Genomic DNA, 22,132 nt, shown 5'->3' on the forward strand with positions numbered 1-22,132 from the left:
TATCAAATGGCAAGAATCTCCCAGAGATCTCCATCTCAACGCCAAGACCCAGCTCCACTCAACGACCAGCAAGCTACAGTGCTAGACACCCTATGCCAAACAACTAGCAAGACAGGAACACAGCCCCATCCATTAGCAGAGAGGCTGCCTAAAATCATAAGGCCACAGACACCCCAAAACACACCACCAGACGTGGACGTGCCCACCAGAAAGACAAGATCCAGCCTCATCCACCAGAACACAGGCACTAGTCCCTTGCACCAGGAAGCCTACACAACCCACAGAACCAACCTTAGCCGCTGTGGACAGACACCAATAACAATGGGAACTACGAACCTGCGTCCTGCGAAAAGGAGACCCCAAACACAGTAAGATAAGCAAAATGAGAAGACAGAAAAACATACAGCAGATGAAGGAGCAAGGTAAAAACCCACCAGACTTAACAAATGAAGAGGAAATAGGCAGTCTACCTGAAAAAGAGTTCAGAATAATGATAGTAAAAGATGATCCAAAATTTTGGAAATAGAATAGCGAAAATGCAAGAAACATTTAACAAAGACCTAGAATAACTAAAGAGCAAACAAACAATGATGAACAACACAATAAATGAAACTAAAAATACTCTAGAAGGGATCAATAGCAGAATAACTGAGGCAGAAGAACAGATAAGTTACCTGGAAGATAAAATAGTGGAAATAACTACTGCAGAGCAGGATAAAGAAAAAAGAATGGAAAGAACTGAGGACAGTCTTAGAGACCTCTGGGACAACAGTAAATGCACCAACATTCGAATTATAGGGGTCTCAGAAGAAGAAGAGAAAAAGAAAGGGACGAGAAAATATTTGAAGAGATTATAGTTGAAAACTTCCCTAATATGGGAAAGGAAATAGTTAATGAAGTCCAGAGAGCACAGAGGGTCCCATACAGGATAAATCCAAGGAGAAACATGCCAAGACACATATTAATCAAACTATCAAAAATTAAATACAAAGAAAACATATTAAAAGCAGCAAGGGAAAAACAACAAATAACACACAAGGGAATCCCCATAAGGTTAACAGCTGATCTTTCAGCAGAAACTCTGCAAGCCAGAAGGGAGTGGCAGGACATATTTAAAGTGATAAAGGAGAAAAACCTACAACCAAGATTACTCTACCCAGCAAGGATCTCATTCAGATATGATGGATAAATTAAAATCTTTACAGACAAGCAAAAGCTGAGAGAGTTCAGCACCACCAAACCACCTCTACAACAAATGCTAAAGGAACTTCTCTAGGCAAGAAACACAAGAGAAGGAAAAGACCTACAATAACAAACCCAAAACAATTAAGAAAATGGGAATAGGAACATACATATTGATAATTACCTTAAATGTAAATGAATGAAATGCTCCCACCAAAAGACACAGACTGGCTGAATGGATACAAAAACAAGACCCATATATATGCTGTCTACAAGAGACCCACTCCAGACCTAGGGACACATACAGACTGAAAGTGAGGGGATTGAAAAAGATATTCCATGCAAATGGAAATCAGAAGAAAGCTGGAGTAGCAATTCTCATATCAGACAAAATAGACTTTAAAATAAAGACTATTACAAGAGACAAAGAAGGACACTACATAATGATCAAGGGATCGATCCAAGAAGAAGATATAACAATTGTAAATATTTATGCACCCAACATAGGAGCACCTCAATACATAAGGCAAATACTAACAGCCATAAAAGGGGAAATCGACAGTAACACAACCATAGTAGGGGACTTTAACACCCCACTTTCACCAATGGACAGATCATCCAATAAAATAAATAAGGAAACACAAGCTTTAAATGATACATTAAACAAGATGGACTTAATTGATATTTATAGGACAATCCATCAAAAAACAGCAAAATACACATTTTTCTCAAGTGCTCATGGAACATTTCCAGGATAGATCATATCTTGGGTCACAAATCAAGCCTTGGTAAATTTAAGAAAATTGAAATCGTATCAAATATCTTTTCCGACCACAACGCTATTAGACTAGATATCAATTATAGGAAAAGATCTGTAAAAAATACAAACACATGGAGACTAAACAATACACTACTTAATAAACAAGAGATCACTGAAGAAATCAAAGAGGAAATCAAAAAATACCTAGAAACAAATGACAATGAAAACACGACGACCCAAAACCTATGGGACGCAGCAAAAGCAGTTCTAAGAGGGAAGTTTATAGCAATACAATCCTACCTTAAGAAACAGGAAACATCTCAAATAAACAACCTAACATTTCACCTAAAGCAATTAGAGAAAGAAGAACAAAAAAAACCCAAAGTCAGCAGAAGGAAAGAAATTATAAAGATCAGATCAGAAATAAATGGAAAAGAAATGAAGGAAACAATAGCAAAGATCAATAAAATTAAAAGCTGTTTCTTTGAGAAGATAAACAAAATTTATAAACCATTAGCCAGACTCATCATGAAAAAAGGGAGAAGACTCAAATCAGTAGAATTAGAAATGAAAAAGGAGAAGTAACAACTGACACTGCAGAAATACAAAGGATCATGAGAGATTACTACAAGCAACTCTATGCCAATAAAATGGACACCCTGGAAGAAATGGACAAATTCACAGAAATGCACAACCTGCTGAGACTGAACCAGGAAGAAATAGAAAATATGAACAGAGCAATCACAAGCAATCACAAAACAGGATTGCAAGGATTCTTCAATATATGCAAATCAATCAATGTGATACACCATATTAAAAAATTGAAGGAGAAAAACCATATGATCATCTCAATAGATGCAGAGAAAGCTTTCAACAAAATTCAACACCCATTTATGATAAAAAAAAAAACCCTGCAGAAAGTAGGCATAGAGGGAACTTTCCTCAACATAATAAAGGGCATATATGACAAACCCACAGCAAACATCATCCTCAATGGTGAAAAACTGAAACCATTTCCACTAAGATCAGGAACAAGACCAGGCTGCCCACTCGCACCACTATTATTCAATATAGTTTTGGACGTTTTAGCCACAGTGATCAGAGAAGAAAAAGAAATAAAAGGAATCCGAATCAGAAAAGAAGAAGTAAAGCTGTCACTGTTTGCAGATGACATGATACTATACATAGAGAATCCTAAAGATGCCACCAGAAAACTACTAGAGCTAATCAATGAATCTGGTAAAGTAGAAGGATACAAAGTTAATGCACAGAAATCTCTGGTATTACTATACACTAATGATGAAAAATCTGAAAGTGAAATTAAGAAAACACTCCCATTTACCATTGCAACAAAAAGAATAAAATATCTAGGAATAAACCTACCTAAGCAGACAAAAGACCTGTATGCAGAAAATTATAAGACACTGATAAAAGAAATTAAAGATGATACAAGTAGATGGAGAGATATACCATGTTCTTGGATTGGAAGAATCAACCTTGTGAAAATGACTCTGCTACCCAAAGCAATCTGCAGATTCAATGCAATCCGTATCAAACTACCACTGGCATTTTTCACAGAACTAGAACAAAAAATTTCACAATTTGTATGGATACACAAAAGACCCCGAATGGCCAAAGCAATCTTGAGAACGAAAAATGGAGCTGGAGGAATCAGGCTCCCTGACTTCAGACTATACTAGAAAGCTACAGTAATCAAGACAGTATGGTACTGGCACAAAAACAGAAACATAGATCAATGGAACAGGATAGAAAGCCCAGAGATAAACCCACACACATATGGTCACCTTATCTTTGATAAAGGAGACAAAAATATACAGTGGAGAAAAGACAGTCTCTTCAATAAGTGGTGCTGGGAAAACTGGACAGGTACATGTAAAAGTATGAAATTAGAACACTTCCTAACTCCATACACAAAAATAAACTCAAAATGGATTAAAGACCTAAATGTAAGGCCAGACACTATCAAACTCTTAGAGCAAAACATAGGCAGAACACTCTATGACACAAATCACAGCAAGATCCTTTTTGACCCACCTCCTAGAGAAATGGATATAAAAACAAGAATAAACAAGTGGGACCTAATGAAACTTCAAAGCTTTTGCACAGCAAAGGAAACCATAAACAAGACCAAAAGACAACCCTCAGAATGGGAGAAAATATTTGCAAATGAAGCAACTGACAAAGGATTAATCTCCAAAATTTACAAGCAGCTCATGCACCTCAGTAGCAAAAAAACACAGAATCCAATCTAAAAATGGGCAGCAGACCTAAATGGACATTTCTCCAAAGAAGATGTACAGATTGCCAACAAACACATGAAAGAATGCTCAACATCATTAATCATTAGAGAAATGCAAATCAAAACTACAATGAGATATCATCTCACACGGGTCAGAATAGCCATCATCAAAAAATCTAGAAACAATAAATGCTGGAGAGGGTGTGGAGAAAAGGGAACACTCTTGCACTGCTGGTGGGAATGTGAATTGGTACAGCCACTATGGAGAACAGTATGGAGGTTCCTTAAAAAACTACAAATAGAACTACCATATGACCCAGCAATCCCACTACTGGGCATATACCCTGAGAAAACCATAATTGAAAGAGAGTCATGTACCAAAATATTCATTGCAGCTCTATTTACAATAACCAGGACATGGAAGCAACCTAAGTGTCCATCAACAGATGAATGGATAAAGAAGATGTGGCACATATACACAATGGAATATTACTCAGCCATAAAAAGAAACAAAATTGAGTTATTTGTAGTGAGGTGGATGGACCTAGAGTCTGTTATACAGAGTGAAGTAAGTCAGAAAGAGAAAAACAAATACCGTATGCTAACACATATATATGGAATCTAAGGAAAAAAAAAAGGTCATGAAGAAACTAGGGGTGGGACAGGAATAAAGACACAGACCTACTAGAGAATGGACTTGAGAATATGGGGAGGGGGAAGGGTAAGCTGTGATACAGTGAGAGAGTGGCATGGACATATATATACACTACCAAACGTAAAATAGATAGCTAGTGGGAAGCAGCCGCATAGCACAGGGAGATCAGCTCGGTGGTTTGTGACCACCTAGAGGGGTGGGATATGGAGGGTGGGAGGGAGGGAGACGCAAGAGGGAAGAGATATGGGAACATATGTATATGTATAACTGATTCACTTTGTTATAAAGCAGAAACTAACATGCCATTGTAAAGCAATTATACTCCAATAAAGATGTTAAAAAAAAAGTAAATGGATTAAATGTCATGGATTAAACACTCCATGACATAAATCACAGTAAGATTCTTTTTGATCCACCTTCTAGGGAAATGGAAATAAAAACAAAAATAAACAAATGGGACTTAATGAAACTTAAAAGCTTTTAAACATCAAAGGAAACCATAAACAAGATGAAAAGACAACCCTCAGAAAGGCAGAAAATATTTGCAAATGAAGCAACTGACAAAGGGTTAATCTCCAAAATATACAAGCAGATCATTCAGCTCAATATCAAAAAAACAAACAAACAAATCCAAAAATTGTCAGAAGACCTAGAGAGTTCTCCAAAGAATATATACAGATTGCCAACAAACACATGAAAGGATGCTCAACGTCACTAATCATTAGAGAAATGCAAATCAAAACCACAATAATGTATCACCTCATACCGGTCAGAATGGCTTTCATCAAAACACCTACAAACAATGAATGCTAAAGAGGGTGTGGAGAGAAGGGAACCCTCTTGCACTGTTGGTGGGAATGTAAATTGATAGAGCCACTATGCAGAACAGTATGGAGGTTCCTTAAAAAACTAAAAATAGAACTACTGTATGACCCAGCAATCCCACTACTGGGCATATACCCTGAGAAAACCATAATTCAAAAAGAGACATGTACCACAGTGTTCATTGCAGCACTATTTACAATAGCCAGGACATGGAAGCAACCTAAGTGTCCATCAACAGATGAATGGATAAAGAAGATGTGGCGCATATATATAATGGGATATTACTCAGCCATAAAAAGAAACAAAATTGAGTTATTTGTAGTGAGGTGGATGGACCTAGAGTCTGTCATACAGAGTGAAGTCAGTCGGAAAGAGAAAAACGAATACCGTCTGCTAACACATATATGTGGAATCTAAAAAAAAGTGGTTCTGAAGAACCTAGGGGCAGGACAGGAATAAAGACGCAGACATCGAGAATGGACTGAAGGACATGGGGAGGGGGAAGGGTAAGCTGTGACAAAGTGAGAGAGTGGCATGGATATATATACACTACCAAATGTAAAACAGATAGCTAGTGGGAAGCAGCTGCATAGCACAGGGAGATCAGCTCAGTGCTGTGTGACCACCTAGAGGGGTGGGATAGGGAGGGTGGGAGGGAGACGCAAGAGGGAGGGGATATCAGGGTATATGAATATGTATAGCTGATTCACTATGTTGTACAGCAGAAACTAACACAGTATTGTAAAGCAATTATGCTCCATAAAGATGTTTAAAAAAAAAAAAGATGCTACTAATTAGAAACATAAGTTTTGGAACTCAGTTTTTTATATCCTCTTTGAAGTAGAAACAAAAGCATGCCTATACATAAGCGTATTTGTAACTGAATTAAAAATAAAGCTATTTTTTAAATTATTGATAATGCTAATAACATTTGAGATTCAAAACTTCTAATCTGACTCTAACAAGAATAGCTATTGCCTAGTTTCTGAGCAGTTCTTGAGTTTTCATGAAATTGCACTTTGAGACTTATTTAAAAGCTTCCATATGAATTCTCAGGCTTTAGCGTGTGATACCTTTTTGCTGAGTCAGTTCACATATAAGTATTGCTGGAAAGACTTTCTTGCTGGAATCCAGGTATTCTCCGGAAAGGCATAAATGCAGCAATGCAATGAGATTTTGTCAGAACTTAAAAACGTTTACCGTATTTTTTTGTTAAGTATTTGTTGAAATTGTTTGGATATTTAAAAGCCAGACATGTTGTCTATATAACATCATTTACCTCCCCTGGGTTTCATCTGCATTCAAATGGACATTTGGTTGAGAGAAAAATCTCATTTTAACTTTTCAGATTTTAAAAAAGTGAACTATGTAGATTTTACCTGCTTTTGGAAGTAAATTTATCTTTTCATATGTCTTCAGGGGAGTGGACAGATACATACCTCAAAGGACATTCTTTTAATAAATACTTCAGAATTTTTTCACAGAAAATGACATTTTTGGAGGAGGAATCATGTTTTCTTCCTCACATCCCATATGTAACCATAGTTACTAAAAAGTTGTTTTGTTGCTATGAAAATAAAAACATACGTATTTTGTTTACTCTTCAAACATTCATCACTTGGTATAAAAATTTGGGAAATTTTATAAAACTTTGGTATAATCTTTATAAACACAATGGAAAGGAGTAATTTTTTTAGGAAAAGAAATATTACTTACTTTATGCTCCTGAAATATCCATGGATTACTTGACTTGAGAGCAGAGTCCTTGCAGTAGCTGTAAGTTTCTCAGAGTCCTTGTAATTTATTTATGTTTCCAGGTTTTCTGGAGTCATTCCATTGTAGGGATATATAACAGACAAGGCAAAGCTGATGACATTCCAGCCTGGGGGTAGTCAGACAAATAGACTGTCACACATATGGTACCTCCCCATGGATGGAAAGGCCAGAGTGAAAGCATAGAAGGAATCATGTGGCACCCTATGCATTGTTTTAAAAAAATTCAATCAAGTAAATTTTAAAGATCTAATTGGCTTTATTGAATGATTCATGAATCAGCAGCATCTATCTAGCAAGTAGAGAGGAGTTCCAAAGGACTGCAAAACGGGAAAGGTTTTAAAAGGCAGAACAAGGAAGTCATAAAGAAAAAAGATTATTTCGGACCTAGGTATCCTACATATGGGGGACAGAAGAGGTCTAAGTGGCAGATTACCTCTTCTTCGTTTTGGGGATGGTGAGGGCCCACGTGACGGATTACGTTCTTGGTGCTGACCAGAAAATTCCTGACTGACCAATTAAGACTACATTTCTGGCGAGGTTGAAGCTTCAGTTAGGTTAGGTATTAAGCCCCGGTTTCATGGTGTGGCCTAGCAAAAGTGACTCCATTTTTTGGCCTATGGCTTTTCTTTTTAACAGTTCCCCCCTTTTGATCAGACTTTCAGCTTAACTGAAAGAAGTGATCAAACTTTAAGGCATTAGCATCACTCTCAGCTACCTCTCTGAAGTTCTCATGGTTTTTATCATCTCTTTGGTGGTATCCATAGGTTATGATGTTTCTTCTACCCCTGTGATATTCAAAGATTATAGCTTCAGGTTCACAATCTTTAAATTGGTTATTCTCTTCGTTCCTTTCCTGATGTTCCAGTCTTAGGGAGATCATTTGCTTTGTGGTTAGTGGCTGTGAACATGTATTTAAAGCTTTTGCCAGAACACGATGCACGAGGGAGATTATTATAATTATTATAAGCAGGATAATTCCCAATGTTTGGAGTGCACTTCTGAGCCATGGTGCCCAAGACCGAAATCAATTGAAATCAAGACCTCATTGAAGGAGTCACCTTTTTTAAGCCAAGTGGCTTGCTCAGTGATTTTATGTAATTGTTTCAACTTCCCCAGAAGTGTTAATCCAAGTGCAGCAGGGGGTGTTGGCTGCAACACACACTCTTGCTCAGCTCAAACAGAATCAAGGGCTATCCTATTATCAAGAATAACTTTAGCCACAGAGTCTAAGGATCTTTCTTGGGCAGCTCTTATCTTCGCAACAGAATCTGGAATATCTTCAAAAGTTAAAGAGAGGTTCCTCATTAACATTTACTCCTAATCAGGGATGTAGGGATCTGTCAAAGAGAGTTAATTTGGAATCATGCATGCCTCCTGGTATTAAGGGTCTGTGGACCATGTAGGCAGTTGCACTCTGGTTATTCTTGCCTTGTATCCCTTTCTTTGCATAGAACATGGACACAAAGTTTCCCAAATTTGGGGTATTAATAAGAGACAGGGAAACATACCAGGGTCTCTAGCCTCATGGACAGATCCGAGTTTTTGATGACAAATCCAGCAGTCTGAAAGGTTACTTCTCTTAGCAATGGCCTGGGAGATATGAATGGTGGTGTTATCTTTCCAGGCCAATGCTGGAGTAAAGGAAAGGAGAAGAGAGGATTTCATGTTTAGTTAAATCATGAAGTCATGATCTGGTGTCTTGGGAAGAAGCAGTCTACCTTGATGTCAGCTACTTCTCTTCCCAGTCAGTTTAATTTGGAGGTCTCCAGCATTTGGATGGGACCAGATGTCAGTTGGAGTCTTTGTTAACTGTGAAATATGTGCCCAAGGCTTGAATTGTTGAAGTTTCGCTGTCATCTGAATAGTAAAGGGGACTTGGTATAATCCCTTCCAAGAATATCCAAAGGCAGGCTTTGTGCTTACCAATTCAGTTTTATGATCTTAAAGTTATCAGAAGCCTGCACTTGTCAAAAAGTTATTTTCTTGAATTTTTCTGAAGATGAAATACTTTTGCCAGAAGACCTTTGCAAAGTGTCAGAGTAAAACAATAGCTCTCTGCAAATGACAGAAGACTTAAAAAATGTCCATTATTAAAGACCTGATGGAATTAACAAGGATATTTAGTTATTTCTGTGACACACAACATATTTAGATAATAACTGGAATTAGGACATATCAGATTTCCAGGAATTTCACACAATTTATGAAATACTTATAACATATACCTGTAATAAACACAACATAAAGAAGGCTTTGTATTACTTCTTACATGCTTCCCATGTAATTTAACATACCAAATAAGCATAATTAATACCAAATAAGCATCTCCCTTTTTATAAGGAGAGAGAACAAATCTTTTGAAACATTCCAGGGGCCCTCTGGAAAATTTCCATGTTAGTTTAAGGTCAAAAAGACTTCATTTAGAATTTGATTTTGGGGAAGTTTGTCAAAAATATCAGAAGATTTTATAACTTGATCAAATAGGGTCATAGGTCATTGTGAAACAATACTTAGTTACCTATTTAATCAAAATAACAAATATTTCCTAGGTAGACACTGAAGGTTACATAGTTCTGAGCAAAACTTAGCTCTTTTAATATCTAGAGGACTAGGTTTATTTAAGTAATCAATGACCTGATAATGACAACATAGAACATAGGTGATTATTTTGACAAGATATAATATCTTTGTTTTTTCTAGGCAGATTACTTAAAGAAAAACCTTTCGTAATCTCTTATTTTCAAGAACAGACTTATAGAAAACAAAAAATGTTGACCTTCTCACAGAGAAAAAAACAAATTCCAATTTTGCACCAGCCAACTTTTGATATTCAAACTTATTTACTTAACTAAATTCATTCTACTTATCTAGTCCTGACCACATGTAAAATTCCTTTTCCTTATTATTTCTAGTAGTATTCTAGTATTTAACTAACTGCACACATAAGAATATTTAACTCTTAGTAACCTTTAATTTCTAGTGAAAACTAAGAAGTAAGCATTATAAACTGTCATTTATATCAGCATTCTGTTTACTGGCAGACTTATAAATACTTTTTATAATTTCTGGAAAAATGCTCACAATGGCACAAAAGATGTTTGCTAATAGACCCAAGTATCTTTAATTCCTTTGTGAAAGGAAGCAAAAAGTGGATAAACCTATGCCCAGTAATAAATGTTTCAATATTTTATCCTATTTGGAAATGGTCTGGATATTCAATGGCTAGCCATCATTTAATTCAACTTAGCAAAACTTTAAGGTTTCAGGATACTAGAAAGATTTGGGATAAGTACGAAAAAGTTCATCTAGAAACTTTTCTCTCACTTACACCCATTTAATTTACTTGTTTTCAATAATTATGTTTAGACCACCCACAAAAACCTCATGAGACATTAGACAAAGTCTGTTAATGTTCTAGGTTATTTTTCTGGCTGACAAATTTTGCAAGAGATAACATGAATTTATTTGACTAATAAGCCCAGGTAGAATAAAAAGTTTTGTCTGCATTATATTCAATGTTATTAACTCTAAAGGCATATCTATTTTCATTAAACCATCAAACTTAAACTAGCCTTTATTTACCAAACATTATCGCAGATCATGTGAACTTGAAAAGCATTTGGGTTAGTTTGAATCCTAAATTTGTAAAAGGCTTGCTTGTTTAAGCCAGTTAAATGGAGATCTTTTACAAATTAACTTTAGCAATACCATTCAAAGGTAGAAAAATGCCACACACCTACAACACATATATAGACACACATGAGCATACAGACAGACATAAACAGAGATCTTAGAGTTTTCATTTAAAAATTTTCCTTGAACTAGATTTTTGGGCAAGAGTGCTGCTTTAGCAATTTGTATTTTTTTTAAAGTCCCCTTCCCCACCTCCTTTTTTTTTTCCTGCAGTTCTCTAGAGCTATACTTCTAGCTTTGCAAAGACTTTTAAGATAAGGACAGTTGTTCTCAATTCCTTAAAGAACTGGGTTGGAGCCTGGATGCCAACGGACTGACATACCCCTCTACCTATGTTGGAATGTTTCTCTCTGGTTACATTTAGCTTAGAGAAGATGGCCAAAAAAAATTTTTTTTAATCTGTCAGGCTCTGAATATCAGCTTCCAATTTGGCCAAACCTCTGGTTATAAAGTTATTAAATCCTTTCAAATATCTTGTCAGTTTTCAGCCAGGACAAACAATGGATATTTCTGGTAATATTGAACAAACTCTTGGACTCAAGAGGTGTCCCCCAAAAGGGTGCAAAAGATATTATATTCACAAGATCTAGAGTCACCCAAAGGCAAGCAAAAGAAAGAACTGACAACTTGCATGTCCCAGGCAGGCAGAAAGCCAAGCCAGGTACTTAGGGCATCAAGCAAAACAAGCAAGAAGGCAATGGCTATCCCTGGGAGAGAAAGGATCAATAACCAGTGGATCTGTATTTGGAAAGGAAGGGACAAGTTGAAATTTTATTTTCCTCTTTCACCTGGGCACTATAGACAGGTTCAGTAGAACTGGGTTTGGTAAGAATTCTTACCTTTCCCTGGCTTCTGCCATTTTTCCCTGGATCCCCTCTGCAGGCTCCTGTTTTTTATTCATTTTAATTTTAGCTTTCCTTGGCAGTTTAAGGGCATAGTGTAGCAGTTTACCAGAAGATCCCTCAAAGTCTCATCAACTCTGAGAGGTGTCCATATGGGGGCCCTCCTTCGAAGATAGGCATGGGGATGTCTGTAAGGCCATTAACATGGTGGGCTTTTGTTTATGGTCTCCTGTTCTCTTTAGAGTGGAAAAGATAATTCAGACAGGATTACTAGAATGAATACTTAAGTAAAGGAGGAAAGAGGGGACCACTGGAGTTATGTCAGTCTTACAGTCTTTTGTTTTAGGAACCTCTTATATCTTTAATTTTTTCTTAGCTCTTTGCAACAGAACTTTCAGTGGAGCTATTTTGAAATTTTGAACCCTTTTGGAGGCTTTTGCATACCAATTAAAATATGTATCCCTTGCTTTTAAGTTCATTTCTTTTTTTTTTTTTTTGCGGTATGCGGGCCTCTCACTGTTGTGGCCTCTCCCGTTGCGGAGCACAGGCTCCGGACACGCAGGCTCAGCGGCCATGGCTCACGGGCCCAGTCGCTCCGCGGCACGTGCGATCCTCCCGGACCAGGGCACAAACCCACGTCCCCTGCATCGGCAGGCGGACCCCCAACCACTGCGCCACCAGGGAAGCCCTTAAGTTCACTTCTTAAAAGATTTTATCTAATTGGAATGTTCCTCATAATGGCCATTGTAATTTCCCTGAGGGCTGGCAGCTGTTCGGTAGGACCCTAGCTTCATATGGGGTTCAACTCACATTTCTGTCCAGCCATATATTGCCACAAATGGAGTGCCACCCACATTTCTGTCTGGTCATGTCTTGGGGATCCCCAACATCATAGTTACCAGGTAAAACTCTCAGGACACAGTAAGATTTTGACATTTTTGTAGACATCTATAGCTTCTGCGATTATAGTTCTTAGACATAAAATAGGCAGTTGTGCCAGAAGGCGGTGCACTTTACTCTTTAGAAATTAAAGATCCCATCTCTTTTAGCTAGCCTTTATCTACACAAAACAGGACAAACAAGTATGTGTACCTTAACACTGCAGAATTAAGTACAGTAAATACCAAATACTGCAGCCTGGCCAAGAAAAAGGCCCTGGTACACTACCAACAATTCCCAACTTGGAACCTGAGCCTGAGGTGAAGAACTGAACCAGCAGACCTCAACAAATAGGGTCTGTGGACTGATTCCAAACAAATGGGGAACTGTAGCTAGCAGTTCCCAACATGGAATCTAGGGACAGAACCATAAGCTGGGGTTTCCAATCAGATAGGAAATTGTGGTCGGAACTACCAGAAGTACCCAACATGGAACTAGTGATTCCAAACAAATTGGGAACCAACTGGAAAGCCAGTTAGATCTGGAGTTCAACACAAAAAGAGCAGAGCTCAAACCGAGAGGAACTTACCAACAGCCCCCAGAAATGGAGAGAAAGACAGTGGACTCAGATAGGAGTTTGCAGGTATCACGACTGTGTTTCTTGTTGTCCCAAAATGCCATCAGAACTTCACTTTGGATCACACTGCTGCCACCAAATCTGTTAAAAAACCAAAATTCATCTGACTAAATTTTAAAGCTCTAATTAGCTTTATTGAATGATTCATGAATTAGGCAGCATCCTTCTGTGAGTAGAGGGGAGCTCCAAAGGGCTACCAAAAGGGAAAGATTTTTAAAGGCAGGACAAGCAAGTCATAAAGAAAAAAGATTATTTCAGGGCTTCCCTGGTGGCGCAGTGGTTGAGAGTCCGCCTGCCGATGCAGGAGACACGGGTTCGTGCCCCGGTCCGGGAAGATCCCACATGCCGCGGAGCGGCTGGGCCCGTGAGCCATGGCCGCTGAGCCTGCGTGTCCGGAGCCTGTGCTCCACAACGGGAGAGGCCACAACAGTGAGAGGCCTGCGTACCGCAAAAAAAAAAAAAAGATTATTTCAGGCTTAGGTAACCTACCTATGGGGGACAGAAAAGGTCTATGTGGCAGATTACTTCATCTTCCTTTGCGGAATGAACGTATTACCTCATTGGTATTGACTAGAAAATTCTTGACTGCCTGGTTAAGACTAAATTTCAATTAGGTTAGGTATTAAGCCCCAATATGGTGGTGTGGCTTAGCATAGTGACTCCATCTTGGGCCTGTGGTTTTCTTTTTAACAGCACAGAGTCAGACACTTCATGTAGACAGGAGAAGCAAATGTGCCTGTTGGTCATGAGGAGGCAGTGACACTAGATATAGGGAACATATACTCTTACAAGTTTAAGGTATGCATAGGCTACTCAGGACTTTGTGCCCAGGACACTTGGGTTTGACATACATAGATGAAATTTTATTGGAGGTGAGGCAGGTAGACAATAAAAAAGTAATCTGGTAGTCATTGTCTATCATGCTCTTCTACATAGGATCTGAACCTAGAATGACTGTGAAGAAATTACTTAACCTTGTTATTTTCAGTTTCATCATCTCTGAAATGGGGAGAAAATTATTCATTTATTCAGTCATTTGTTCATGCCCTCATTTAGGCCTCTATTATTTATAAAACACCTACTGTGTACCAAGCACTCTCATTTTCAGAATGGTAATAAAGATTAAAAGAGACAATGGGGCTTCCCTGGTGGTGCAGTGGTTGAGAGTCCACCTGCTGATGCAGGGGACACGGGTTCGTGCCCCGGTCTGGGAAGATCCCACATGCCGCGGAGCCTGCGCGTCCAGAGCCTGTGCTCTGCAACGGGAGAGGCCACAAGAGTGAGAAGCCCGCGTACCGCAAATAAAAAAAAAAAAAAAAAAAAAAAGACAATAAATATAAGGTCCAATATCTGGCGTAAAATGGATGCTTAATACACAGTAGCTATTAATGTTTTGCTGTGCCTCCAAGGATTCCAGTGCAGTTTAATTAATGTGCATATGCAACCAACCTGTACCATACCCACCACCCACTAGAGTTTTGAGCAAGATTGGCTTCCCACTAACCTCAACAATTCCTCACAAATCACGGATTACAGAACTTTCATCTGAGTGAAAGTTTAGACTAGAATGTTAAAAAGAACCTACTTTTAAAAGACATTTTTTAATTGAAAGTGGGCCACTCAGCTTCCAATGAAATCTTCTCTTAAGTGCGTACGTCTTTGACTGAGGTGTTCTCTGAAAGGAATATAAGATTTAGATTTATTTTCATTGACTTAGAATTCTTAAAGCTAGCCCAGAGGTTAATGATGAAGGAAGTCTCGATGAACAAGCAGCTGTTTGTATGGTCCTCCGAAGCTTCAGTTAAACACTTCACCGTTCCTTTTTCCTAGGGAAGAAATCACTGTGACAGTGCTCCTTCTCATTATAAATCTTCTCTCAGCATACACATTTTTAATGCTAACTCAAATGCTAATTGGTGGAAATATAACTCTAGTTATGGTTTGGAGTCTGTTAATCTTGCTACTTCATAAGCCAGCCTCTTTGTTTAGCAGACGATAAGGTGTGTGTGGGGGGGAGTTTTGCTGCTGAGAAAGTGGGCTGCTGGTGATACTGTGCTCCAAAGATGCAGGCATCCGTGACGGTTTGGTTGTAAATAAGACTAAGAAATTCAAAATAAAGGCTAACCTAGTTTTCCTCCTCCTTTTGCAAATCTCTGCTCGATCTGCCGCCACCATCGTCTGCAGAACGGCTACACGCCTTTGCACCAGGCCGCCCAGCAGGGCCACACGCACATCATCAACGTCCTGCTGCCGCACGGGGCCAAGCCCAACGCCACCACCGCGGTAAGGCGGCGCCGGCTGCCCCTTTCCGCGCAGCTCCTTCCTTGCCCCCGCCCCTATCCCCCTCCACGGGGGCCGCTTGGCTGAGCTGAGTCCCCATACAGCCTCCTTAAATGAGCCTCCGCACTCGGGAAAGCCTGGGATTTCCAGAAATCAGCCTGGGATTTCCCTGAGAGCGCTCGTCCCGGAGGAGCGCTCGTCCCGGGAGGGAGCGCTCGTCCCGGGAGGGAGCGCTCGTCCCGGGAGGGAGCGCTCGTCCCGGGAGGGAGCGCTCGTCCCGGGAGGGAGCGCTCGTCCCGGGAGGGAGCGCTCGTCCCGGGAGGGAGCGCGCTGCGGCCTGACCCAGTCTTTCCTCCGGGAGGGGGCCCTGCGCTCGGGCTGCTGGAAAGAGCTCGGCTTCCAGCTGGCTCTCGGCTGGGCGCGGAGTCCGACCCCTCCCGCCCGGCCTTCTTAAGGGAGCACAGTTTCCGAGGCCGCTGGCTCCGACTAAGCTGTTTGGGATGTGGAGCCGTTGAATTGTAAACTAAGCGGTGCAATTTAACAAACCGGGATCCCCAGTGGCTGCTGGAGCCTGCGTTGCTTGCTTGTGTCCTTTTGCTGCACGGTGAGCTTCTGCACAGCTGCAGCTAAATATGTTACTGTGTTCCCTGTGGTAACATCTTACCTGCAACAGATGGCCTGACCTCTGTTGAGGAGTGAGTGTACTTGGTACTTGAATAGTTTTCTTCGGAGGCCTCATCCTCAGTTCAAGAGTTACTTTCCTAAGCATAGTACAGGATTCAGAGAGGGGTTTGACAACTTTGGGGTTTGACAACTTTAGGATTAAAGCCGTCAAGCGCTTCTTATTAGAAAGAGCAAGCAGCTGCAGCTTGTTGTGTTACCATGGTGACCTGGGCTATAGTCTAGAGAAGTTACAAAGAAGATTCAGATGTAATGGTAAAAACTAGTGATTTTCCTAAGCTGTGCCTGTTTTGGAAGGAAATGCTGGCTCATGTGGAGCCGCGGGTGAGCTCATTGGCTCACATCGCCGTCCTCCCTCCCGGCTCTCACTCTCTCTTTCACTCTGTCTTCAGAATGGCAACACTGCCTTGGCGATTGCTAAGCGTCTGGGCTACATCTCCGTGGTGGACACCCTGAAGGTTGTAACCGAGGAGGTCACCACCACCACCACGGTAAGTGAAAGGAACCTATCGGCTTCGGCTCCCTTGTCGTGGCTTTTAAGCCACAGACATTTTCACTTACAAAATGTTTTGAGCTTTTGATTTTGAACTTCTTTTATTGTAGAGCATACATTGAAGTATGCAGATGTAAAGGCATTTACACAACTAGTAACAGGGATTTCAACTTCCTTTAGTCAACATAAATCCATATAATATGCGTGAATGTAATTTTATAATACTTAGTTCCTTTTTCTGTGACTGACTTCTTTTTTTCTGGCTCCTCTGCCCTGTTGCTGTAGTTGGGTGTGACACCTACCGCTGGCAAAGTGGTAGGACACTCCAAAAGAAACTTTTTATCTTAGCCCGGAGGTCACGCCAGACTCTGGGAAGACCCTTATCCCTGCTACGCTCACGACTGGGTCAGATGCAGTCCCAGTGAGAACAATTCATCCTGCTTTTCTTCCTATTTTGGATTATTTTTTATTTAAAAAGAAAATCGAATGTGCTTAAGAGAGAAACTGTGTCTGTATCTTGACAGAATATATATGTAACATTTTTTATTTTCGCTGTTTGGAATATGACTGCTGATTCTTCAGGAGAGAACAGTGATCATCACTGGCCTTTGCCAGAGAAACTCTGGAAGAGTGAGGACCGTGATGTTAATGAGTCCTAATGCTCTTGTGCTATTCAGCTGGAGCAAAGCTTAAAAGGAGGCCTCCTGAGAGGAAACTCGCAGCTGAAAAGTGCTCTTCTCTTTGCATATATTTATTAACTTTTCTCCTTAAGCATCAACTCTAAGAACAACAGCTCTTTAATTTCTCTTCATAAAGTAGAAAAGTAGACCGACAGCAGAACATTTAGATGTTCCTGAGAGACAATAAGATCATGAATCAACAAATATAAAATTCTGAATGAGGTTCTAGTAAATGCTCCAAGCTACGAATAATGCATATAGAGTTTTGGAACACCTGGTACTTTTGATAGATGTAAGGAAAAAGAAAGGAATTTTGTTCTTCAGGCTGACAGCAAGTCCCTGTTGACAGATATTGAGGTAGTTGGTTTGATGTGAAGTTTTAAATAGAGTGGAGTATGATTTATTAATGAACTACAAGACAGAGACTGAATTTAGATGAGAGAATGGCACTGTGTGTTTTCTCAAGCAAAATCTTTGGCCAGTGTACCACAATATTAAAGATTTAAAGTATAGTGTCAATATATAGTAGAAAAACAAGTCTTGTCATCACCTCGCACTATACTTCTGAGTCACTACATACGGCTGAATCGTAATGGCTTTTTCTTACTATATGATTTGTTATACCAGGAAAATCTTCATACTGGGCACCTGTACATATATCTTTATTTGGCATCTTTGAAACAATGTGCACATCACAGATAAGTGAAGGTTTTGGTGGCAAGATTGGGTAAACACTTTTGTTCTTAGAAGTCATGTTTTCTCTCAACTTTACCTCTTGCATGTTCTGGGAATTATGCATGTACATTTTTATCAGATGACCACTAGATGGCAAACTTGCATCGTTTAGCTATCTTGACCTGCTTTTTCTTCCATTCATTTCATTAATTCATTCCTTTAGTGTTTATTGGATATAAAATATGTGCTGGGTTCTGTGCTCAGTGCTGAAGTGTCATCAACGGTGAAAACACTACTCCTCCCTACCGGCAGCTTACAGTGTAGTGGGAGTGAAGAATGAGACTTAAGTTTTGTAAGAAAATATCAATAAATTCTTGTTTAATATCAATAGAACTATAGAACGTACACGTCTAATTTCAAAGAGATCTCAGTCTCACAAATATTACTTAGAGTGAATGAATTTAACTATACAGATCTATATTTAAAAAGAGGAGCGATTTTTTTTAAATACTATTGCTAAAGTTCTCAAATACCTTGTCAGAAATCAGACATATGGTCATATCTCCACATATGTAGCTCTAGGGGGATTTGAAAACTCCTCATAAAACTCTCTGTGAGCTTTTTTTCTTTTCTGGTAACTATTAATCTCTATGCTGCCTAGCTAATCATTGCTCCAATAAAAACCACCATACTTAGAAATCAAGTTTCTAGGTGAAAAGCCAACAAACAAATGTAAAACATAACAGCATGTCTGCTTTCAGTTGGGAAAATAAGAAATCATTGCCCACATTAACTAAACAAGTACCCCCTTTATCTAAATGAGTAGTTTTATTGGTTACATGTTTTAATGCTGCCCTATCTTGACTTTCTTCTTCTCTTAGAATTCGATTCTTAGAACTGTGAGTTTTATTGTTTTGTGAAATGGAATTTGGGGTTAAGGATTGAAAATATGAACTTATTCCTTCTGTGATGTGAGTCTTCTTACTTTATACTTCTTCTCTTTCAGAAGAGATTTTCATTCATTCTTTTCCCACATAACGATGATATTAATGATATTAAAAACTATAACTAAAATTTAGTAGTTACAAATATGCCAGACACTGAGGGTAGATCTAGGATTCAAATTTAGGTTGTCAGATTCCAAAATCCATATTCTTAACCACTCTGATGTAACTGATCTTTACTTTGCTAAAAGTAGCTTACCAGGAATTTTCAACTTTTAAAAACTCACTTAAATAGCGCCCTTTATGGATTTTCATGGAAGTATCATATTCAGTGTCATTTTCTAAAATCTACAGATTCACTAAAAATTATTTGGAACTACTCACTGGTGGTAGGTAAATAGCACGAGGCAATAATTATGTAAAATTAATCCAATTAAATTTCATGTTACTACCATTTGAATGTAATAGTTGAACTACAGCCATACATCTAACATACGAATTTCACATCATTGGCTTCATACGATGTGCCATTTGAGCAGCAATGTGAGTTCTCTGCCATCAGAGAAAGTTTCCTTTGCTATTCCTCCTTCCAGAATTCTTCACCCCAATGTATGAATAAAGTCATTGTGTGGAGAGAAGAGTAAGGCAGCAGTTTGTAAAGGAAAAGTCACTGCTTCTGAAATTTGTGAGACATTTTTGGAATCCTGGTTTGTTTCCTTAACCTTTGCTTTTCTAACTTTACTTCGTAAGACCTAGCAGAGGATATGAGACAGTTGAGCACTCTCTGGGGATTACAGTCATTGTCTATTTGCCGGAATGGACATCAGAGTGGGAGGGACACATTTCTGGCAGCAGAAGCCAGCAAGCTCAGTCTCCTAATGCAGTTTGGAAGAACTGTGAGATATGACTCATCCCTCTACTTACTGATCAGCTATCATCAATTATTTGCATAGTTTTAAAGTGATCGTTGCATATAATCATTGATATGTAGAGCATAAATTACTGAATAAGCTACTAAAATAAAAATGACATTATAGTTATATTACCATTTAAACTTTGGTTCTAAATCTTATCTGATGCCATAAGTCAGTTAAAATGGGAATCATAAAAGTGGCAGTGCAATAAATACATGTAAAGTCATTTGACACTTTTTAAGTGGAGTCAAGAACTTTTCTTTGAATACAGGTCCATTGACTAGAAGGCTAAGTCGTCATTCTTGAACAAAGAACATCTATAATACATACTGTATTGTGTGTGTCTATCCTATAATGTCTATATCTATATACAATTTATCCTGTGTATTATCTTAAAGAGACACTATTCTGAGTGCAGAACCTTTTTAAACTTTTGACATTTTTTCCCCAACGTGCTATAATTGTCTCAGCCACACCTGAGTAGCAGTTATTTTTGGAGACTCACCTTTGTTGAGACTTTCCAAACCATTTACCTTAGTTTTTATAGAAAAATATTACTTATGTAGTATTTAACTTATATATAAAAATTATGTTAACATGTACAATTGGTATAAAGGGGTTTGGGAGCAAAACCAGGTTTAGCTTGTAGCACTGATGGGAGCCAATGTGTGTGGACACTGGAAGGTGGCACACTAGCCAAGGTCACTCGCCACGCTGTGACTTATTGTGACTTGCTGAGGAAGTGGTACAAAGGAAGTGGTTGACCAGGGAGATGGGCTAAATGAAGAGCACTAAAGCACACTTTTTCTTTTGCACAAAAAAAAAGCAGATATTATCCCCCATTTATAAAACACCGTGTAAGGACTCATGTTTGATTTTCTACGTCATGAGAAATGTTAAAAACTCGTTATTAAGTCTGCCATCTATCGCATTCTATTTGTTTTGCCACATTATATGATTTAATTACATCCTATTAAACTTATGCATCGTGCACTACTCATTTTAACTTTTAAAGTAGTTTCTAATCTTGACCATAGTATCCGAGATTCTATAGCAGAAGAAGACGCCCATGATCATTTAATTATATCCTTGTTTTCTTTGGGCTATTCAGATGTACTTGCATAAAACCATATTTATGTTTGGCTAATCAAGTTTTCAAAGGACACTTCATTTAAAGGGACAATTTTTTTCATTTCTTATCACATTACTAATGAGTGGGAAGACTTATTTATTATCCATTCAACAAATATTTACTGACGACCTTTTAAGGGTCAGGCACTATGTCATGTACAAATGCATACTATATTTACTACATTGTATATAGAAAGCAGTTTTAATATCTGTGCCAAAAAATATCCATGACCAATATGATCAGTGTTACTTTTTCTATTGCCACATATATTTGCTGATAATAACCTTAATAGCATTCAATAACCAAACTAAAGCAAAGTTAGTTCCACTCTCACAAGTTCAAAGAAAATATAGTCACATTATCAGCATCTGAAAATAGAAACTGAGAAGGTCGGGCAATATAATTTAATCATTTAAAGTGTATTTCCATCAGTTATTTTCAAATGGAGAAGCATCTTCTTGTGGAAATGTTTCCTATGAAGGGCAAATACTCTAGAACATTTCTGCAAAAATGGACTTTCTGGTGTGGTCTAATGCAGTAGGTATCCCTTAAAATTTTTAATCATTTAATGTACATTTAGATACTTATTTTAAAAGTTTCCCCAAAAGTCATAGTTTAATTGAATGTCATTTTCTCTATCCTGTATTTTAAATGTAAGTCATTTTTCTGCAATCTATACATTTTCCTAATGCAGGAAAGTGGGTCGCAAATTGAGCTGCACAATAGACCCACCTGAGGAACTTTAAAAAATACCTATAGCTGGCCCTGTCTTCAGGGATGCGGATTTAATTGGCTTGTGTTGAGACCCAAGCAACAATATGTTT

At 38.6% G+C, this 22,132-nt stretch overlaps 1 protein-coding gene across 50 annotated transcripts in view; it reads left to right on the forward strand.

The window, feature by feature from the left end:
• ANK2 (ankyrin 2) overlaps positions 1-22,132 on the forward strand; it is a 683,094-nt gene that overhangs the window by 578,532 nt on the left and 82,430 nt on the right. For all 50 annotated transcript variants that reach the window (XM_049708929.1, XM_049708962.1, XM_033437973.2 and 47 more), the window contains 2 exons: positions 15,694-15,792; positions 16,863-16,961. In XM_049708929.1, coding sequence (XP_049564886.1) covers positions 15,694-15,792; positions 16,863-16,961 — 198 coding nt within the window. The remainder of the gene's footprint in view (positions 1-15,693; positions 15,793-16,862; positions 16,962-22,132) is intronic.

This window comes from Orcinus orca, chromosome 4, assembly GCF_937001465.1.
Source record: "Orcinus orca chromosome 4, mOrcOrc1.1, whole genome shotgun sequence".
Taxonomy (NCBI): domain Eukaryota; kingdom Metazoa; phylum Chordata; class Mammalia; order Artiodactyla; family Delphinidae; genus Orcinus; species Orcinus orca.